At 48.0% G+C, this 20,924-nt stretch overlaps 1 protein-coding gene across 2 annotated transcripts in view; it reads right to left on the bottom strand.

Annotated features, from left to right (window-relative positions):
• The window catches only part of ACSL6 (acyl-CoA synthetase long chain family member 6), a 46,023-nt gene that overhangs the window by 10,934 nt on the left and 14,165 nt on the right, over window positions 1-20,924 (bottom strand). The window contains exons 2-13 of one of the 2 annotated variants that reach the window (XM_086621507.1): window positions 19,669-19,889; window positions 18,360-18,474; window positions 15,541-15,605; window positions 14,993-15,094; window positions 14,749-14,848; window positions 14,312-14,490; window positions 13,753-13,785; window positions 12,709-12,760; window positions 7,646-7,719; window positions 4,678-4,755; window positions 1,939-2,073; window positions 673-807 (exon numbers count right to left, since the gene is read on the bottom strand). In XM_086621507.1, coding sequence (XP_086477633.1) covers window positions 673-807; window positions 1,939-2,073; window positions 4,678-4,755; window positions 7,646-7,719; window positions 12,709-12,760; window positions 13,753-13,785; window positions 14,312-14,490; window positions 14,749-14,848; window positions 14,993-15,094; window positions 15,541-15,605; window positions 18,360-18,474; window positions 19,669-19,889 — 1,289 coding nt within the window. Of the gene's footprint in view, window positions 1-672; window positions 808-1,938; window positions 2,074-4,542; window positions 4,621-4,677; window positions 4,756-7,645; window positions 7,720-12,708; window positions 12,761-13,752; window positions 13,786-14,311; window positions 14,491-14,748; window positions 14,849-14,992; window positions 15,095-15,540; window positions 15,606-18,359; window positions 18,475-19,668; window positions 19,890-20,924 lie in introns of both variants that reach the window. The other variant, XM_086621506.1, reaches the window with a different exon arrangement.

Here is a 20,924-nt window from a genome sequence, read left to right as displayed (position 1 = left end):
GAGGCAGGAGTGGGTTTAATGCAATCCTCTCCCCTGCCTGTTGCTGGGTGTGAGTGGGGAGAAACCATTTACCCGTGGGGCATGGGCAGGGCCTGCAGTGGGTACCCGGTCCCGGGCAGGGCTGAGCACCCAAATACCAAAGGAGGTGACAGCAGCCTTGGCATCGGGCAGGAGGCCACGATCATGCTTCTGAGCAACTTCACCTAGCAGAGGGCAACTGCCCCTGCACCACATCATGTCCCTCCTTGGTGCCTGTGCGGGGGCACAGCTTGTATCCGAGAGCTGCAAAAAATAGGCACCATTCTGCAAATAGGTGATTTCTCGGTGCTGCTGAATCTGTCTTGGATGTGGCAAAAGCAGTCTTAGGCTGCCTTGCGTTTCCTCCTTCACCTCTGGAAAACCATCCCTAATGGAAATGAAATTTTGGCATCTTGTGCGCGGTGTTTAAAAATAAATACAACAATAAAAATAAGTGTGGCGAAAGTTAGTGGAACAGCAAACTGTTCTATTTCCTTTTCTGTTCAATTTTTCAGTCTGCCAATTTGCACGTGAGTAGCAGTTGCCTGCGGTTCATCCTCAGGCAAACAGACCACGCTGACTTTAAGCAAAACCAGTCATTGCGAGAAGAAATGACAGTTCCTTGACTTCAGACTCACTTCTTCATCTCCTTACCTGTATTTTATTAAAGAAAAGTTTATCCCACAAACTGTCGTTTCTAATGATGCCGTTTCGAACTTCCGCCTTTTTCCGTTTTGCAGCGAATTCCAGAATCCAGCGCTTGAGGGACGTGTCTGCCTGGCTGAAGATCTGCGGGAGCGCGGGGCGGCGGGCGATGCGGCACCCAGGAGAGAGAAAACATCAACAGCTGTTCTTACAATTACAGCTATGCAGTTCTGCTGGTGCCAGGGGGGGTACAGGTACATTAGCAGTATGGTGAAGTCTATGCTACGGCTTTTTTATTGGATTCAAAGAAAGGAGTGGTTTGTTTTCCTCCGTTCACTATTGTGCATGCTATTCCTCTGGGGGAAAAATGAGAGAGGATGGTAGGGCAGGCTTTGACTAGATATACACACTGGTATTTTGGTATGATTTCCATGATAGGATTCAGTGAAATCATGCAATCTGAGCAACGAGGAATGAGCAACATGAATCGTTGGCAGCTGGAGCAGGTATCAGCGCTGGCTGATGAGCTGATGGGGGCTGCGTTTACCTAAGCTTGATCAGACACCAGCACGAGCCACGTCTCCACAAAGGAGAAACCCCCAGTGCCCATCCCTCTAATGAGGCACCAGATCCCCTGATCAAACAGTCCTGACCTTGGGGAAAAATTAAATCAGTAGCTTGTGCCTAAGCCCATCTTTAGAGGATAAGTCTTCTGAGGAATAAAAATATTCCCAGCCGGTCAAACAGATTTAACATGATGACCAGACGTGTCTTAAACACCTTTCAAGACCATCTCTTAGTTTTAAAGATTTCGAGCTCCAAAAGCCAACCTCATATTTACACTGCCTAAATCCTCACAGTCGTCTTGCCGTTCCTGATTTTCACCTGTCATTGCCACCAGAAAGAGATTCAAGTTCCAAAACGGGTTGAAGGGCACAAAAAGTCCTGCTGCATCCAGGTTTGACTGGTGTTTCTCTGATGGAAAAATCCTTCCTCTCTGGAAATGTCACTTTTAAGCTCAGTGAGAACAGGGTAAGAGGCTAAACCAGAGGGATTTCCTATTAACATGCAATAGCCACGTCTGCAGTCTGTATAAATCAACGTGATATAGATTTAAGGATTGGAGGAGCTGTATGGGTTGGTAAGGACGTGTTTGCATCAAGGTAGAAACAGTATAACCTGCTCAGGAAATCACCACGACTAAGGGAATTCTTTCACATAAGTACTAAAGGGGCGTAAACTTTATTATTACAAAAAGAGCAAAACTAAACTCACCTTGTCATACATCCTGTTCAACAGCCGCGGCACGACAGGGAAGATGGTTGGACGCAAGGCTTTCATGTCGTCAGATAAGAGGCGAATGTCTCCTTGGAAGAACCCAATTCGCCCCCCGTGGCAGTACACTACAGACTGATGGGAAGAAAAAGGAACACGTGTCACCTCTTGGCTTTTCCTTCCCACGGCAGAGCATCCCTCCCAAGCGCAGAAGTGCCTTTCCTGAAATCCTACTCTCAGTAGGGCAAAAAAAACGAGGCTTTAGAAATATATATAAAAATATAACTGTGAATTTTGTACTGAATAGAAATATACAGAATGACAGGACGAGAGGGAATGGCCTCAAGTTACGCCAGGGGGAATTTTGGTTAGATATCAGGAAGAATTTCTTTCCAGAGAGGGTTGTGAAGTGTTGGAACAGGCTGCCCAGGGAGGTGGTGGAGTCCTCCATCCTTTGGGTGGAGTCCCCAAACCGTGTGGATTTGGTGTTGAGGAACATGGTTTAGGGACCATGCAGGGTGAATGGTTGGACTCAATGATCTTGAGGGTCTCTTCCAACCAAATGATTCTACGATTCTATATGGGTAGTTCTGGGCACTTATCAGAACTGGCAATTTGGCATCCACCAAATCTGCCACTGTTCCTGGAAGAACAAGGAACCAAAGCTTTTAGAAAGGGTTTCCCTTCATCCCCCGCATACGGGGATGGAGAAGTCAGAGTTATGGTCAGATTTTGGATCTAAACTTCTCTGAAGCCCAGACCTACCATAGCAGCTGACGGCGTGAGGACCTATTGTCCATAAAGAAACGCACAGGAAGAAACATTGCAAAACATGCTGAGCAGCAGCCGATTTTTAGATGTTAATACTTTAGTTTTGCGTAAATACAACAATATAGACTACGTTAGCAGTACAGTGCCTCATCCTGTATCCCAGAAATAGAAGCCCACTTCATCAAAGGTGCTTTACTTGTATGGAAATGACAGATCCAGAAGTTTGGACACTTGGAAAGAAAACGGGCCGCTTAGATCAGAATAGGGCTGGACATGTGGGATGGGGCAGGGCAGGAATGTCGTGCCGGGAGCTGAGCCCGGAGCAGTGCGCTCACTTTTCCGAGCTCTGCAAGGTGTAGACTGAGAACATCAGCTCCCTTTGGTCGACTTTTCTCCCCCAAATAACTAAAACAGTTAAAAATTCCTTAAGCAAACCACAGGAATTTTATACATGTGATGTGGGTTTAAGGAACATCACACTGCCAAATCTGTGTTTTACACTGCACGTGCACATGAATTTAAAAAAATATATATATATAATTAGTGTGCTCAGTGGGAATTATACATAACAACTAGGCAATTTTAGCTTTAAATAATGTATCTGTATAATTTTACCTGTAAGTTCCAGGAACTAATAATGTTGGCTAAAACTAGGGAAGCTGACACAGTGTTTGCTGTTCAGAATGCTTTTGAAAATGATTTTTAGCCTTTTAAAAAAAAATCTTTATGAGCTTTTTTTTTTTTTAGCAGGGAGGATAAACCTGACCATCCTGTGGAGGCTGCCCCTTTCAACATGGCAACATCCTGTGAAATGCAGTTATTTCAAATGTTTCTCATTTTTGCCCCTGTCAGATGACTTTTTAACAATTATATTCTTGTTTGCTGGCACAGTGGTTTGCCTGAATAGTGGTGGCATACTGACCCACGTGCCTTACAAGAAAGGCTGGGCTGTGATTCTCCAAATCTTTCATGGACTTTCACTTCCAATGTGTAACAGGGCAGAATATGTTATTTCTGGCACAGATGTTACTAAGAAGTGGGAGGCTCATATTCAGATGCTTGTCTGACTCAAAAAGTACGCTTTCAGCCCAAAACAGTCCTCCCTGAGAAAGTACAGAGCTGCAACTGATTCCACATCCAATCTTCACGTGTTGGATCAGTGTTTAGTTCACAGCTTTTCAGGCCAGAACTGACGTGATGCTCTCATCTGACTTGCCCAAATTATTGCCCAAATTGCACTGATTGCAGCACAAATTGTCACCTGTCTTTTCAGAAAGGGATGTGAAAAGCCAGTTCTGCGGCTGGCACCAGTTAGCACTTCTATTTGCCGTTATTTCCAAGGGACACTGGCTTCCAGTTAATGCCCACCGTACGCTGCCCTGCCAGGAGGATCACGTGTGTCACACCATCGTCTTAGTTTCCTCTTTTTCAGCATCTGCAAGTTTTTTGCAGATCTGGTTGTTTATGCAACAAAAGGATTTTAGCTGATGTAGAAAACGGCACGGAATTATTTGTATTCCCATGACACCTCATCCTAGAGTGCTCGGAAAAGCTGCCCCCCAAATTGCGCAGGGAGCAGTCTCTGCTCGTTGGCAAAGGGCCGTTTTCCAATCTCAGAGCTACTGGTGTAAGCTGGAGAGCTTGGGAAACTCTCCGGGAATCACTCTGGACTCATGGCCGTGTCCCCGAGACCAGAGGTGTTATGCACGTGGCACTTCTGGAGTACAAGCTTTTTTTTTAGTGCTACAAGATATCACTGGTTATTTAGTATTTTATTCATTTTATTTTTGTTGGCGTGGAAAAAGATGATTTCCACTGCCACTAGGACCTTACCTGTACCATTCTCTCAAACATGTGTGCTAAAGGCAAATAGGAAATGTGTACATCCTCACAAGTAGGAGACCACTGACTCTGGAAGAAAACAGAAGGAGCCCCACGAGGCCTCGTCAGTTCAGGCAGGTTTCTTACCTGTATAACTCTTTCAAACATGTGAGCCAGAGGCAGGAAGGAGATGAGCACATCGTCCTGTCTCGGAAAGATCACTTTCTGCAGGTGAAGGGCATGGGAGACAGAAAGGAAAGAAACACTGACAGGAAGACAACAAGAAAGTCATAAAACAATAAAAAGAAAAATGGCACCAGAGGAGTAAAAGGGTAAAGATTGTCGAGAGAGGAAGGGAGCGGCGTACAAAGTGAAGCGTTAAGCCACAGCGTCAATGAAGCTCAGTTAGCAGGAGGAGTAAAGAGCACGGAGATGTACACAGAGGGCAACGGAGAGGTCTCTCCATGGCAGAAGGCACGTCGTACCCACACAGCTCGCGCTGGAGACAGGCTCACCCTGACGCACAACCCAATTTTTATTCATTGCGTTCTACCACGAGATGCTGAGACCACGATTGGCGCTCTCAGCTGCGTGCGGACCTGCAGGATGCTGGTGCAAACCTGGAGAATCCCGGTGCAAACCTCCTGGAAACCAGCGGGGCTCTACAGGAACACCATTTTTCCGCAGTGCACAGAGCCCGTCAGAGATTCACGGTGTTACTAGAGTCAAAGCTACAGATTTTTTTCTTTTCCTTAGCTTAATCATCGATTTGAATCAGAATATGTTGGCAAAATTAATGGGTTTTTTTCAGCTGAAAAAAAATTGATGATTTCAGTTAGTGTTTCTTGTCATTTTAAGTGATTAAAATGTGATTTGAAGGACCAGGTGCAGTGGGAAAAAAGAAGTCTGGACAAATTATGCGAAAAAGACAAATGACCAAAGTCGTTGGTTTGCCAAGGTTTTAACTCTGTCTCGCAGGCTGGAATAAACAAAGGCCCCGAGAGCCTTACCTGATCCACGTCCCAAAGGAAAAGCAGCCTTTCTACCTGCCTTTCCAAGGGTAAGGCTTGCCATAATATTATGGATTAGAAAAACTGAAAGCTTGACTAGCCAGTAACTTGCACCAAGGCCAGTGGTTAGTGGAAAATGGGTATAAAATCTCTTAGCTCACAGTTATTAGCACTTTATACCCACTTTGCATCTCCACTGCTGTGACAGAATGGATAGTCCGTGACCTGGGACACGGTGGTGGATGGAGGCACAGGAGTTCCTTCCTCAAGGAATATTTTATGGGAGTTAACTCTGGGCAAGTCATTTTTGGGTATGCCCTCCCAACCATTACCTGGTGAAGTCAAACATGATTGACCATGTGGGTGTTTTCAGCATCCCATTTCACATTATTTTATGTGTCAGTCTGAATTAAGCCTTTAGGGCCTGCAGATCTATTTATACATTATTTCAAATTGGCCTCATTTTCTGCAAGCGCAGTAACATAAAACCATTAGCATCACTAGCTATATTGGTTTGGGGTTTTTTTAACACTGCTTTAAGTGCCTAGACAATAAATGATTTGGTCTTAAATTGGACCAAAACGATGACATTGAATAGTATTTCACAGTTGGCACAGTCGTCCAGTTCAACACAAAAATGAAAACAGCTTCTTGGCATTTGAGAACAGCCTTATAATAAAAGCTCTAGGTTCACTTCAAAAAATGTTACGTTTATAAAAATCACTGAACTAAGCAAAACTGGCGCAAGAGTATGTAAACAGCGAACCTACAGTACTCCTCAGCTTTAGGTATTTTACTCATTGATACTACTCTCAAGTATTTTGCACTCTGCTCGATTTCATGGCTGTGGTTAGATGTTGCCCCAGTCCTGTGGATCGGCTACGGGCGTCTACACTCTCGCCAACACTCTGCTGACTGAAGCTATCAAATTTACAACCACTTACACCAGACCTGTGTCTCGATCTGATACCTTCAAGCATCATCAAAGAGTCCCATTGCCATCACCGAACACTAAATCCATTTCTGTGGGCCAGTCCTGGAAGACACCAAGTTCCCTCAGCTCCTTCTAAATTAGTTCTCTTCCAAAATAAATATTCCTGCCTTTTGAAGCTCAGAGCTACCTATACATCAGCTCTGATCTGTGCATCTCACTGCCTCTGAAGCCAAGGAAAGCTCCGGGCTTCGCTGCAGCAAGCTGCTGTACTGGCATTTCCTACTGCAAATTACTGGAGTCACAGCCCTGCAAATACTGGGAGCACGTGAGTTCAGTGGGATTTCTCACATCACGTGTCCGAGTTTTTTTACCACAGTGGTGTGGAAGTCTCAGAAAGTTCAAGGATTAATACCATAAGACTGTAGTATTTTCAGCAGCAACGATAAAACCAGCAATGGGTATAAAGCATCCCGTGTGTACGTTGCTACTTTATAGAATTGCCTGTTTCTACAAAAAAATAGATGCTTTATATTTGTTAGGTACAAGCTGCATATAATCCTTGATATGTTGTGCTAAAGCAATTCTGCTTCCTATATTGTTTCTATACACCAGTTTACACATTGCAAGAAACATATTACATGCATACCTGGCCAGTGCTATGCTTTTTAAAAAATACGTATAACAGAAACCAAGATATACTTTAATATCAACGAAATTAACCATTCTTGTAAAAAAAGTCCACGTTCTTATATATACACACACTTCTGTATGCAGAGAGCTTTCAAATCAATGAGGACATTGTGTGGGCACAATGGGACACAGAGAGCACAAGCAGACTCCGTACTCTTTTTCAAGAACCAGTTGCAACTGTGCAGGGCTTGTTTGCTCTCCTAATTCTTTAAAAGGAGTTAATTAATTGATTTACAGGAGCCAACATTGCTCCTCAGAAGCACTTTGAGCCCTTCAGAGTCAGGGAGTCAGTGCTAGAAAGGGGATTTAATGGCCTCCAGTGCTGTAAGCTCAGACTGGCTCCCATTTCCATGGATTTGGCCCCCGTGAGTAAGAGAAATTTCACCTCTTATCTGCAGGAGCACATTTCCAGCCCATGCAGGGACACAGCTTAACCCACACACTCTGCACATGGCAACATTTTCTAACTCAGGGTATTCACCTCCGTCACTTTCAAAAAGCCTGAAAAATCAGCGACCACGTTCCCATGAGTCAGCATAGCACCTTTGGGGTTTCCTGAAAGGAAACAAAGAACAATTTTAAAAGACGAGTCAGTAGGTAATTTCCAAAAGCTTAAAAAAAAAAACCCAAAACCACCACCAAAAAACAAACCAAACAAACAGGAAAAGGTTAAAATATTCAGTTCTCTTTGAGTTTTAAAACTTGTCATTTTCACAGTCATTTCTGTACAGTAACATGCACCAAAACCACTTATTGCAATCCTGAAAATCTAATAAAAAGATACTGCAAACATGGTGTAATGAGTATTTCTACTGGAGACCCTGAACAACAGTTTCCAGCAGAAACAGCGCGATTTATGACGGAGCTCGGATGAAGCCGCTTGATGAGCACGGCCACCAGACCTGGCTGGCTGTTCCCAGCCTCTCCAGGTAGGAATTATTTCATATAGATTTTGACTAAGAATGATCTCAAATACCAACAAATCCCATTTAAAAAGGCTGTTAAGCTCTTACTCAGCCGGTGCACTGGATAACCTGAGCGATGCAGACAACGGGTAATACACGGTAAAAATTAGGCTGCAAGAAGACTCGATGAAACTGCAATTAAGGGAAGTCATTAACGTTGTCAGCAGCACAGCAGAGGTGTCCTGGAGACAGCACCCATTAGGGATCTGGCAAAGCCCTGTGTCGTGTCCCTGCGCCGGGCACCGCGCCTGCAGCGTTTCACCTCCCCACTGGCAATATTTGCTTTTTCACCCTCTTTTCTCTCCTGGGCTGAGGATCCCCCTTGGCACCACGATCCATCTTTTGCATTTCATATCTGTTTGGACGCCAAAATATAGGGTTTGTGAAGCAGCAGACGCACAGGCTGGAACCTCCGGCGGCACGAACGGGAGCCGAGGGTCCCATCGGAACGGCGCTGCTGGCAGCGCTGGCACAGAGGACTCCACACATCCTCCTGTCGCAGCACTGTCCCTTTTCATCACCCTCAAAGGGTTTATTTCCAAAAAGAAGGTGTAGCTCAGCTCGTATAAAGATGACAGAGCCAGCCTCTCCCTCCAGCGTGTTTTTAAGCAGATCGGTTTAATTCCATCACGCCACCGCGGCGCAGCTCCCGCTACGGATCAGAGGAGCTTTCCCAGTAGGTGCCCTGCGTGGCCCTGGCACGGCGGGCACAGCGATGGCCCCAGGAGCTTTGTGCTGCTGCCACAGTTAGCGATGGATGCGACAGCCTTGGAAAACTGTAAATCAGCAAGAATTTCATTATGAATCAGTTTCAGCACAGGAAAATACACTTAATCCTCTCGGTTTCAGCTGCGTCGCTGGCAGCTCCTCGGTGTGGGCACGTGCCCATGTGGCACAGCCCGGCTCTGGGAGCCGTGGTGCTGAGCCCCGTGCCATGCTGGCTTCCCCGGCATCGCTGCCACCCAGTTTCTCAAATAATTCAAGAAAGGCCCAAACAAAAGCAGCAATTATTGCACGCATTTATTGCGCTAAAGCAGGACATGCTGAACACAATGTGTTTCACTGAATATCCATGTTTGGTGCTTCAAGTGCGTTGGAGTAACTCAGTCCCAAATACTTGGGGATGAACACCGCACACAGGGGCTGTTCTGGTCTCACACTCATCCTCATCTGAGCTCAGAGGCGAAGCTGGAGCCAACATCTTTGCCAACCACAACTGCTCCTGTCCTAACGCGTCGTACAGGCTTGCGGGCACCAGCTCAGCCAGGCAGCTTTTGTTTTGAGGTGCTTATTTTCACAGCTGGGTACACACGTGGATCCAGACCTCAAGAAAACTCTGTGAGCCAACATCAGCTGTCAATACATGCCAACGACCCAGAAATTGCTCGTGTTTTTTCAGTTGTGTCGAGCCAAGTATGTGTGCCCAGCCCCTGCAGCTCTACAAGCAGCTGTGCTCCCGCAGCGTTGCACAACCTTCTCTGCATCACACACCGGTGGAGAGGACATGCTCAGTACTGCTTTGGCAACTCAAAACTGCTCCCTCCAGCTATACCAGCAGCAGATCTGGCTCCTGCACCTTGACACAGCCCTTCAGACTTTTTTGGAAGATTTCTCAGATGCTTTGAGACCTCAGACTCATTTACTTACTCCGCCAATGACTTGTGTTTTTTATTTTTTAATGCAAATTCAGTGCCTCTGCTCAAGCCATGGTGACGTGCCTGGAAGTGGTGTGGATGTCCTGGCTCCTTCCCCCACGTCCTGCCCGCAGCAGGTTCGGCATCCTGGGCAGGCTGTGGTGTTAAGGGTATCCAAGCAGAGCAGCAGCCAGGACAGCCTTCATCAGGAGAAATCCAGAACAAACCACGCTGCCACAGAGGAGCTGGAGCTTTTTGGGCTGGAATACCTGTAAATTTTGACCTTCTTTAGTTCTTCTGTTTTAAGAGTTAACCCAGCAAAACAGATGCCCCTTGCTACAAGCCCTTTCGCAGAATTACCACTTGGAGAGAAAAAGGTGGCAGTGATACTGCTTTTCTTTTTAAAAGTCAATGCAGAGCTGTGCTACTGCTCTCAAGTTTGAATTGCCTCATAAAGACACACCTTGTGAGTGTCCTGTTATGGAAACGGCTGCACTGTGATCTAGTTAATAGCCCAGGTATGGCAATTTCTCCTCGTTTTGGTGCCAAGCTGGTTTGAAGCTCCCATAAGTGACAGAAGAACCTCTTCCGTGTTGCTAAATGGATCTTTCAAGCGGCAGCTCCAGCAATAACTTGGTGGTGTGATCCATCAGTGTTTTGGGATGTAAGTGTTTTCCTCTCCCCAGGAGCCCTGGATGTGCACTGCCAGGCTGGGAGAAACCGCCGGGAAGCAATTTGGATCCAATTGGTTACAGGTGGATCCTTCAGGGAATGACTGTTTGCTTCTCTGGAGTAGCCAGCATGAAAAATTGTATCCTAATGGTTTGGGGACATCTGTGTCCCTTTTGGCCATTTATGAGTGCTGTTGATTTCTTGATGAAACAATAAAAGTTGGTCTTGTCGTCTCAGCTCAGAAATCAGTCTCTCCCTTCAGCCTGTGGAGGCATTTCGACACCTGATCCTATCAAAGAAAAGTGCACATTGAAGTCCACTTCTGGATTGTGGGTGTTTTTTTTTTTTTTTTACAAACAGCTAAAATTGTTTCCAATTCTACAATTTCCAGGTTACAAACTCTTTAGCAAAGATTTGTTTCACATCATACGAAAATATTTGGAGCCCTTCGGAATTGAAAAAGCCCTTGAGAACGTATTCTTTGGAAGAAAATTCCAAATCTGGTCATTAAAAATATCCTGACGTGGGCTAGACATGAGCCAGGCCTTTTACAGCAAAACATAACACAGAAAACAGACCAGAGTGATGATGCAGCCCCTGGAAAAGCCAGAAGGTGATGTGCAAAGTCCTCCAGCAGCTGAGGATGGGCTGGTGGTTCACGAAGCACTGCTCTCTGAGAGTTTAGTTTGCAGAAAACCTGCACAATTTGAAATCTCTGGTTTGTGTGGGAGAAGGCCAATGAGCTCCCTGGTTGTCCTATTTCTTCATTCACGTGCCTAAAAAAAGTACAAAGTCAGAAACTGGCCTTCTTGCAAATAAAAAAAGAAAAGAAAAAAACCCTTCTCTATTCAGAACTTCTTATTTAGAAATAAAATTAGCAGCAAAAAATGTGACTTGAAAAAATAATTGCTCTGCACTTTAAAAATCCACACAAACAAGTTGTGCTCCGCTGCATCTGCCGGCACGGCTCCTTCCGTTTCCGACTGCTCCCATCTGTGCCCGGCCACTGCATGGGCACAGCCGGTGCTCACAGCGGACACGGCTGCCATGCCCGTGTCCTGCACTGGGTTCAATCTTTTCCTTTTAGGAATTCCCACTGCTGAGACAGAGCAGTCACAGGCTCCTTTCACGCCGTGCACAGTGTGCTCTGAAGTGCACAGATCTCAAAACTAAGGATGATGCACGAAGGTAAAACACCCAAAGCCTTTTGATAAAGTTTGATTCGTACTTGGAGTTGATAAAGCAGTTGTGTACCGAATCCGCAGTACAAGTCTCCTCCAGGAAGTGGAAGATGATGAAGATGAAGATGTCCCCTCTTGCTCAGCACTCTGCAGGCTGAGCAGCACAAGCAACCCCTCTTGGAAGGCAGCCTGGGGTCAAGTGGCATCTTCTGCTTGCCTAAATGAGGGGAGGCCAAATCGAGGATGCTCTGGGGTAGGACCAAGCGTTAGGCAATCCTGAGAGCACAGGTGAACCTGGAAGAGCTGCTCCAGCAGTCCCTGGAGCATGGTCCTTCCCTGCAGGGAAGTATGGAAGCAGTTTCCCAAGCCATCACGCCTGTATAGCTTTTCGGTAGATGTTACAGAGGTTGGGTCTCAAGAGTAGGAAATTCCTGCAAGCTGTATGAAAACCAGGGTCTGGAGAGAGGAGAAATCACTGCTTCTGCTGAGAACAGGCAGGAAAATGATGCTGCTTATCCTCTCCAAGAAAAAGGGGCCAGCAGCGTGTGAGCACCAGCAGTGTGGGCTGCCCAGGCTGGTCCCTGAGCCTGCCCCAGCACACATGCCCCGGCGCCAAGCCAAGGAGATGGGCACAACACGAGCAAGCTGAGGCACGCTGCAGAGGAGCTGGAGGTGCTGGGGATGCTGGTGGGACTGGGGACATTGGTGAGCTTAGGATACAGAGAATGGAAAGCTGTGGACTTGCATTTCCTTTTTTTTTTCCCTTTAAACATCTGCAGAAGATAAATACCAATCGAGCGCTTCATAACTGCACTGCAAAATGGGAAGCAGAAACACGGGCAGATTTCCAGACAACTGCAGAATCGTACTGCCTACGTGTACGTCAGGGAGTTCAAGTGGAAAATAAAAACATCATCATTTTTAATTTGCAGTCTACAGAAAGGTATGTGCATATATATTCTTAAATATTAAAAACATATAGAAATATCATTGCCATATCAGTATCACAGCATGTTTGCACATATTGAGGTGGTATTAATAATTAATTTGATAATCTATTCTAATATTTTTAGAAAATGCCTCTTTTTTTACCTGTAGTGCCACTAGTAAAACAGACAATTGATAGATCTTCTGGTCGAGGAGGCTAGAAATACACAAGGAGAAGAAGAAAATCACATCAACCTCAATCAAATGCAGAAGGGTCAATGGTAGACTGTTGTCATTGTGCAAACTTAAAGATCAAACCAATTATATTTCAGCTCTGCCCTAAAAAGCTTTCATTCCCCTTGGCAAATATAAAAGACCATCATAAAACTCTTCCTATTGTGTTTCTTCAGTTGATGCAGACTCTATTCCTCCCTCACATTTTGCTCCAGCTGTGTTAAGGGCATGCTTTAGTGTAAGGAGTCTTTGATGGAATATTTGTGTCTTGCAGTCAGAATTTTCAAAGACACCATCTACACCTGTAGGTATGTGGGGAAACTTGAGATAATTTACTGATTTCCAGATAAATTCTGGAAACGGGTGGTTATCCACAACAGGGGACAACTTTCCGAAGCTGCTGATTGCTCCCATTCCCAGTAGGATCTCTGTATTCTCAGCACCACTCCTGCCCGTGCTATTTTGGGTCACCAACGAACAAATAAGCGCCCTGAAAATCAGTGGCTGCTTTTGAAAGTTTTGCATGAGTATGAGCAGCCAGCAAAAAATATCAATGCCATTTTCCAAAATCTATCCCAGAGAAATACTGCCAGGTAGTTTTTCTGAGCTATAGAACCCCTACCAGAAAGCCAAGGGTGCGAACACATTCCTCCAGCACCACCTGGGTAAGGCAGTGCAATTAGTGTGGTTTAACAACGGCGTTTAATTACTGTCCTGTTAGCGTGTTCAGCGAGGATGAGCTATCCCAGTTGTGTCCCACATGGAGGGCATGAAGCCAACAGTGCACATCTCCAGTGGATGGTATTGACAGTCCCTGGGCTCCTCCACCACCTCCCACGTGGAGACGGCCACAGGACACTGCCCCTGAACACACACAGACTTCCTTCTGCCCAGAGCACACCCTTCCCTCTTTTGTGGGTGAAATAAGTGGGACACAGTCAGCTGGGATGGGGAAAGCAGCACGCCAACACTCACCACGGGCACGTGTCGACTCTCACGGCCGCAATCCTGAAAGAGAATCAAGTAACAAAAATTCCCTTTAATTCCTGTGGTGTAACCCATTTGCTAATAACCTGCAAACTGCTAAGGGAGAGCGTGAGCTACAGCAGAGAAATTTGTGGCTGACACTTAGGTCATCTTTTCTATCCCAAGTTTCTTGCATCAACTACAATGCCATCCTTGGATTCCAAGCAGTGCTGGATCCAAGTTGAGCTGGATCCAGGCTATTTCATAAAAGTGTAAAGGCTTATGTGTAGGAGGACAGTGTCTCAAACAGCAACCCCCCTTTCCAGGCTTAGTTAGCAGCTGTTATCTTATTTGAGCAGGAAGGGTTGAAATGTTGGCTCCTATCAACAAGGAATAACACTTAAGGGATAACTGAACTGCACCGAGCATCAATATCAACAGCCACAAGCTGCTCTTTTGCTCTTTCCAGGCACTGAACCTGCCATGCAGTTCACAAGTCCCTGTATGTTTTCCTCTCTTTTTACAGAAACTACAAAATACAGTAAAAAGAGAGGGAGAGCAGACTTACCTCCACCTCCTGCATGGTCTGGATGCGGACCCCACAGCGTCTCCCTCTCTCCGTCAGCTCCTTCTCAAACGGGTCCATCAGGATGATGGAGCTCAGACCTGGTGTTTCTCTCCTCTCCACGTGGTCGAGGAGTACTCTGGCTTTTTCAGGTTTGTCACAGATGACGGTGGAAATGTCAGCTGGAAGAAAAGCAGCCAAACAAGGTGGCCCTGGAGTAATTTCCACTTCCAGAGCAGCTGCACCCACAGCTGTGACCAGGCGCATGGGAAACGCAGCAGAGGTAGCCCTGACCCAGCACGAGATCCCTAGAAACCTCTCTAAGTGACTTCAAGACACTCAATAAGTAAAATCGCCCATCTTCTGGAAAGCAGAAGAAAATGAACCATTCTGAGCAACAAAACTGCTTTCCGAGAAGATTACATCAATTTTGGTTTTACCTGTGTTGATGATGTAACGAATGGCTCCGGGACCCAAGGTGTCGTAGAGGGGAACCACCACCATGGAGTAGGTGTAGCAAGCCAGCTCGGAAATGATCCACTGCAGGAGGACATCAAAGCATGAAGGTGAGAAGGGGGCCGTGGAAGCAGATTTAACACACTTGAGAACAAGCTCTAAGCATAAAGCAAGCTCACAAGTCAGGAGCATTATTAATACAGCATCAAGTTGAACTTAAAATCCCACCTCTGGACGGTTTTGAGCAAAGACCCCAATGAACTGCTTCGTGGATGGCTTGCAGCCCTGCTGAAGCAGCCCTGAACCCAGAGCTTCTGCTCTTTCAGCCACCTGGAATTTGGAGAGAAAAAAAAAAAAAACATAAAAAAAGAGGAATATAAGCAACACCAAATTACAAGACTTATCTTACACAAGGAGACTCTCAAATTATTGTATTTGCTATTGAAAAGCCCAATTTTTTATGTTTTCATGAGTCAGTAGCAGCTGACTAGCAGTTGACCTCTGGTTGGCAATGCCCCCTGGCTCCGAGCACGTCAGTGCTGCTCTCAGGAGCGGGTTAGTGGCATGGAGCCAGCTCCCAAAAGCCAGCACACCTGTATAATCCCGGGATGTGCCTGGCTGGGGAAACAGAGAGCCCTCGCCCGGCACGTTAGCAACCTCCCGGCGTCGCGTGTGCGCGTTACCAACGGGCACCTTAACCCCCCTTCCTCTGCCGGGCAGGGTGCGAGCACTGGGGGAGAGGACTGGGGGGGGGGTGCGGATCGTTTCCAGCTCACCTCCTTGTAGGACAACCACTGGTAGGGCTGCTTGGGCTTCCTGAACCCCAGGCAGGGGCCATTTTCTGGAAGACACAAGTGGAGACGTCGGAGTTACGGGGGCAGCGCCCGGATTTAACGCGCTGCCCAGTACCAGCGCTGCGGGGATGCAGCAGCAGCAGCACAAAGAGTAAATCTGTTGTTCTGGGGGCCAGCTCTGGCTCCGGGGGCAGAGCTCGCAGCGAGCCCAAGCATGGCTCACTGGAGACCCCGGAGTGGGTGCTGGGATCTCCCAAACGCTCGCCCCGGTCGCCCCCACTGAGCTGCAGGGGGGCAGCAGCAGTTGCCCCAAAGAGCCTCGTTAAAAGATATTTCTCGGAAGACGGTGTCTGATGAGGGCGTTCCTCCCACTGCTTTCACTGCCTTTTGGTTCAAACACTTCAAAGTGAAAACTGCTATTTTTAGCACAGCCTCCTCTGGAGGAGGGTAAAACAATCCTGCGCTACGTGACCGGAGGAATATTCGAAAAGTTTAATTTATTTCCTAACTGTACTTATCTGCACATGATCCATCCCTCCATGCCCCTACTGAGTTATTTATTTACCCCTGTCCTGTGAGGTGGGATATTTTATTGCAGCCTTCCAGTACCTAAAGGGGGCCTACAGGAAAGCTGGAAAGGGACTTTTTACAAGGGTGTGTAGTGATAGGACACGGGGCAATGGATTTAAACTGAAAGAGGGGAGATTTAGATTAGATCTAAGGAAGAAATTCTTCCCTCTGAGGGTGCTGAGGCACTGGAACAGGTTGCCCAGAGAAGTTGTAGATGCCCCATCCCTGGAAGTGTTCAAGGCCAGGTTGGATGGGGCTTGGAGCAACCTGGTGTAGTGAAGGGTTTCCCTGCCCATGGCAGGGGGGTTGGAACTGGATGATCTTTGAGGTCCCTTCCAACCCAAACCATTCCATGATTCTATGATTTGCAATTCCACTGAGGCTTTTGGTGGTGCCGAAAACAATAATCTGACAATGAGATTGTTGTGTTCAACGGGGTGGGACGTCATAAGCAGCAGACACAGAAACAGTTACGATAGAGCAGGGGAGAGTCATCGCAGCTTTCAGAGTGGGAAACGATGTCTGACAAGCGTGTGAGAGCTCTTTGGTGGTACCATCAATCGTGGAGGAAGGGCGATAAGACACCACACTCAGCTTTCCTAAGAGCTTTTGGCAGAGTCCCTTACCCTGCCCTGTTGTGGGATAAAAGATAAGCTGGAGGAGCACTGGTCACAAGGCAGCAACACGCAGAAATAAGTGTCAGCAGCGGAGGAAGAGCTCTGTTGGGTTCACAATTCTACTCCCAGACCAGCCCTGTTTAATGCATTCATAAATGCTCTGGAAATTAAAAATGCATGATGAGCTTTGCTGATGCTGCAAAATTCAGGACGTTAAGCTCTCTGCCAGTGGTGGCAAAGAGCTCTCGTGGTACCAAGAGACTGCTCAGTAAAATTCAACGGCGTTAAGGGCAAAATAACACACCTTGCAAATAACAACCTTAATCGTAACGTCCACACTCCTCCTTCCTTGGCCTCCACTCCTTGGACTTCCCAGTCTCTGGATCTCCCGCTTTCCCGGCCTCCACCTCTTGGGCTTCTCACGCTGTTTGAGACTCCATTTCTGGGTCTCCTTTCACTTCGTTTCCACTCTATTGGCCTCCACCCTTTGAGCGTCCCATTCTCCAAGATGTCCACTTGCTGGGCCTCCCACTCTGTGGTCCTCTCAGTCACTTTCTCCCTCCCATACCTTCTCGGCACCCTCACTCTTTGGGCCACTATACTCATTTGACCTTCCACACTTTTGTGGATTCCCATGTTTTTAGGGCCTCTTCCCTTCTTCAGCCACCCACAGGTTTCCATTCTCCCACACCCTCAGTGGGGCTCCCATCTCTTCATCTCCCCATGATGATGTTCTCTCCTGCAGTCCTTGGACCTCCAACAAGTTTGGTGACTCTACATTCCTTGGGCCTTTAACCTCTCAAGGGGTGTCCCACGTCTTTTTGGCCTCCCACACCTTTTTTAACCTCTATACCTCGTTGTCTTCCAACATCTTTTCATTCTCCCGCACGCTTTTGGCCTCCCACACCTCTTCAGCATCTCCATCTTGTTGGCCTCCAAAACATTTTTCAGCCTCTACATCTCATTGGCATTCTCATACCTTTTTAGCCTCCCAAATTTTTTTCAGCCTCCCATATTTTCATCAGCCTCCCACGCCTTTTTCAGCCTCTACACTTTGTTGGCCTTCCACACATTTGCAGTCTCCCACTATACAGTTTCTGGGCCTCCAACGCTCTCTTACACTCTACGCTCTCTGAGCTACTGCACTTTTTTAGCCTACCATACTCTTTCAGCCTCCCTCTCTCCTTCAGCAATTGTATCTCCTTCAGCAATTGTATCTCCTTCAGCTTCCCACACTGTTTTTGGTTTGACACTCTTTGTGCCTCCTGCACCTTTGGGGCTCTCCTACACTTTTTCAGCGTCTCCACCGTTTGTGCCTCCCCCATTCTCCCAGCCTCTCGCACTCTTGACTTCTACAATTTTGCAGCTTCCCACGTTCTGGTCGCCTCCCATTCCTTTTTGAGCCTCCCACGCTCCTTTGGCCTTTGAGTCCGAATGGGCCTCTGCACCATTTGGGCATCCCACACTTTCACGGGCTCCCACGTTCCTTCAGCCTCTACAGACTCTGAGCTTCCCTAGGCCTTTGAGCTGCCTTCATCACTGGAGCTCTACATCACCTGGTCCTCCACCTCTCCCCACCTCTGCTCCCAGGCCTCCTCCTCATCGCGCTCTCACCGGAGATGCTGAATCCTCTCCTGAAGACCTCGTACATGGTCCTGGCGTCATCATAGTAGTGCGTCAGCAGCTGCGGGCTGTCCCCAATCACCGACCGGCGTGCCCCGGCCAGGCCCTGCGCGACATGATGTGACACAGCCATCAGCACCACCCGACGGGCAGAGATGGGGAGACCCCAAACCATAAAGCATCACACTCTCCAAATGCTGGAGGGACCTCTGCTGCCACCACTGTGTTCCTGCCCCAGCACCCAAAGGGATGGGAGAGGTAGGACATCCACCTCAGCACCCCAGTGACATGGACAACCACCTGTCCTGAGAGAAGCACTCGACTCAGCTCGTTGCCACAGGAGATGGTTGATATTTCTCAAGGAGATTTGAGGAGGAATTATAAATCTGCAAATAATGGAGTGGGGACGTGCTGGGTGGAGCGACTGCTCTGGGCTCCACCGGTCTCCAGGACTGGCACCACGGGCACCTTCTCAGGGGCATCTAGACCAACACCAAGGACAGATGAAAGCAGAGACCAGACCCCAGAACCCAGTGCGTGGGTTCCATAGGGGTGTTTTAGGAGTGAGCAAGGGGAGGCACGTAGGGCAAAAGTGACCGAACCAGGACTGTGCCGTGAGCCAGGAGAAAGTCTCACTAAAGCCCTAACCACAGAGGAAAACTGTCTTGGAAAATATGAATTACTCCCACCCTTTAAAAGACTGTTGGAATTAAAGACAGTAACATTTTAGAGAGAACATCACAAAAGGCTTTAAGAATTCTCATCGCACTTTCAGATATTAATCTAAAGTGGAAACAATTTTCAGAAATATTTCTGCTCTTTAAAGCAGAGCAGCTTCATTAAACTTTAAAACCTTTTGCAAGCATGAAAATTAATAACTCCTCAGCCTCTAAGCATGGATTCGGATCTTCTTTTCCCTAGTTTTACAAAGCTTGCAGCAGCAAACTCAGTACTGAGCCCACACAAAGTGCCAGCTGATCTGATCTTGCCAGCTGTTGGCTTTCTGTGGTTCCTCCCATGCAATGGCAGCTCCTGTAATTTTTGGTCATGGATGGTTGAGAAAAGCCAAGGGAACTGAAAATCCAAGGGAGTGAATTAACGGGCTGTATTCTAGTTTTCCAGTTTATAGAAAAAAGTGAATTAAGGAGTGAAGGGATCCCTGGCATAGCGCTACACAACTGGTTTCAGGGTGAGGTTGGGGAGCCCTCAAAGCAAACAAAAGCACCTCCTGGCATCCCCTGCCGTCATTTCCAGGTGTGCAAACCTCGGGTGAACCCCAGCAGGGTGCCCCTGGCCTCACCTCGACTTCCTCTGACTGCATCCGCAGGTCGCAGGGCGGCTTCACGGCGCGGGGCCGGCTGGCAAACCAGTAGGCGACGACGGCCGCGAAGGCACCGATGCCCACCAGCGCCGTGGCCGGCAGGTTGCGGAAAAACTGGCTGAGGTCGTCGAACTCGGGGAGCCGCAGGCTCCGCAGGATTTCCTGAGCCTGCATCTTCTCCAGCAGCGAAACGGTGAATTCTGCAAGAGGCAGAGGGATGCGGTCAGGCCACGCTGCCAGCCGGGCATGGGCAGTGCCAGTCTCTGCGTGGCTGGGGAAGAGGAGGACATGCTTTTCCTTGTCAGCCATGGCAAACACGCTGCTCTGCGGGCACAGGGGCTGCCTACCACCACCAGCCTTAACTGGAGAACAGCATCTATGGAAACGATATGAGAAAGGAGGAAACATCCCTGCAAGGGTGAGCAGGAGCAGACAGCTCCCTCCTGAAGGACAACCGAGTGCAAACGTACGTCAGGCAGTGCAGCTGCAGTTCTCTGTAGCAGACAGATGCTGTGACAGCCTCTGGGATCCAACTACGACCAGGAACTCACTCTGCCTTCCTTGAGCAGGATGGGGGCTGCGTGGTGGCCACAGCCCCCGGCAGGGACAGGCAGCATGGCAGGGACAGGCGGCACAGTGCCAGCTCCGGGCACAAACCTGCAGCTCACAGAGAGCGGGGCAAAGCCAGCGTGCCTCTGTGTGCCAAACACGGCACAGACACGCTCAGAAACACCACCTTCTGCTAGCTCCACCTTCTCAACTTCGAGTTCCTTATGATTTACATCAGGGTAAATTATAGGTGATTCAAGCCAAGGAAAGTTTAATTTCGTTGCTTAAATGTTTCCTGGAAGAAACAAGAAGGGACTGCAGAGCGGGGATAAGGGAGTGCTGGGGTATCAGGCGACCACAGGGTCCCCACCCTGCAGCCCCACCAGATGCGATGCCTCCGGATGCTCCACGGGGGAGGTGGGTGGCTCCTGGGAGGGAGAAGTGCCAGGGCATTCCCCAACGGGCATTCCCCAATGGGCATTCCAGCAGGGAGCAGTCCCGGCAGGAGAAGGGCTGGAGCCCGGGCTCCTCAGACACAGTGGGGCTGCAGGGGACCCCCCAGCCCCTGCCCTGCTCCGACTGCACTGGAACTAAAAGCAAAGAGGAAACCTGTTCTCCGTGTCTGCGAAGAGGGCTGGGCATGGAGGAGGCAGGCGAGGGGACGAGTTTTATGACACAGGATGGTA

The sequence above is a fragment of the Tauraco erythrolophus genome, chromosome 16 (genome assembly GCF_009769465.1).
Source record: "Tauraco erythrolophus isolate bTauEry1 chromosome 16, bTauEry1.pri, whole genome shotgun sequence".
Taxonomy (NCBI): Eukaryota; Metazoa; Chordata; class Aves; order Musophagiformes; family Musophagidae; genus Tauraco; species Tauraco erythrolophus.
Note: the sequence above shows the minus strand (reverse complement) of the source record. Positions and strands in the feature narration are given on the sequence as shown.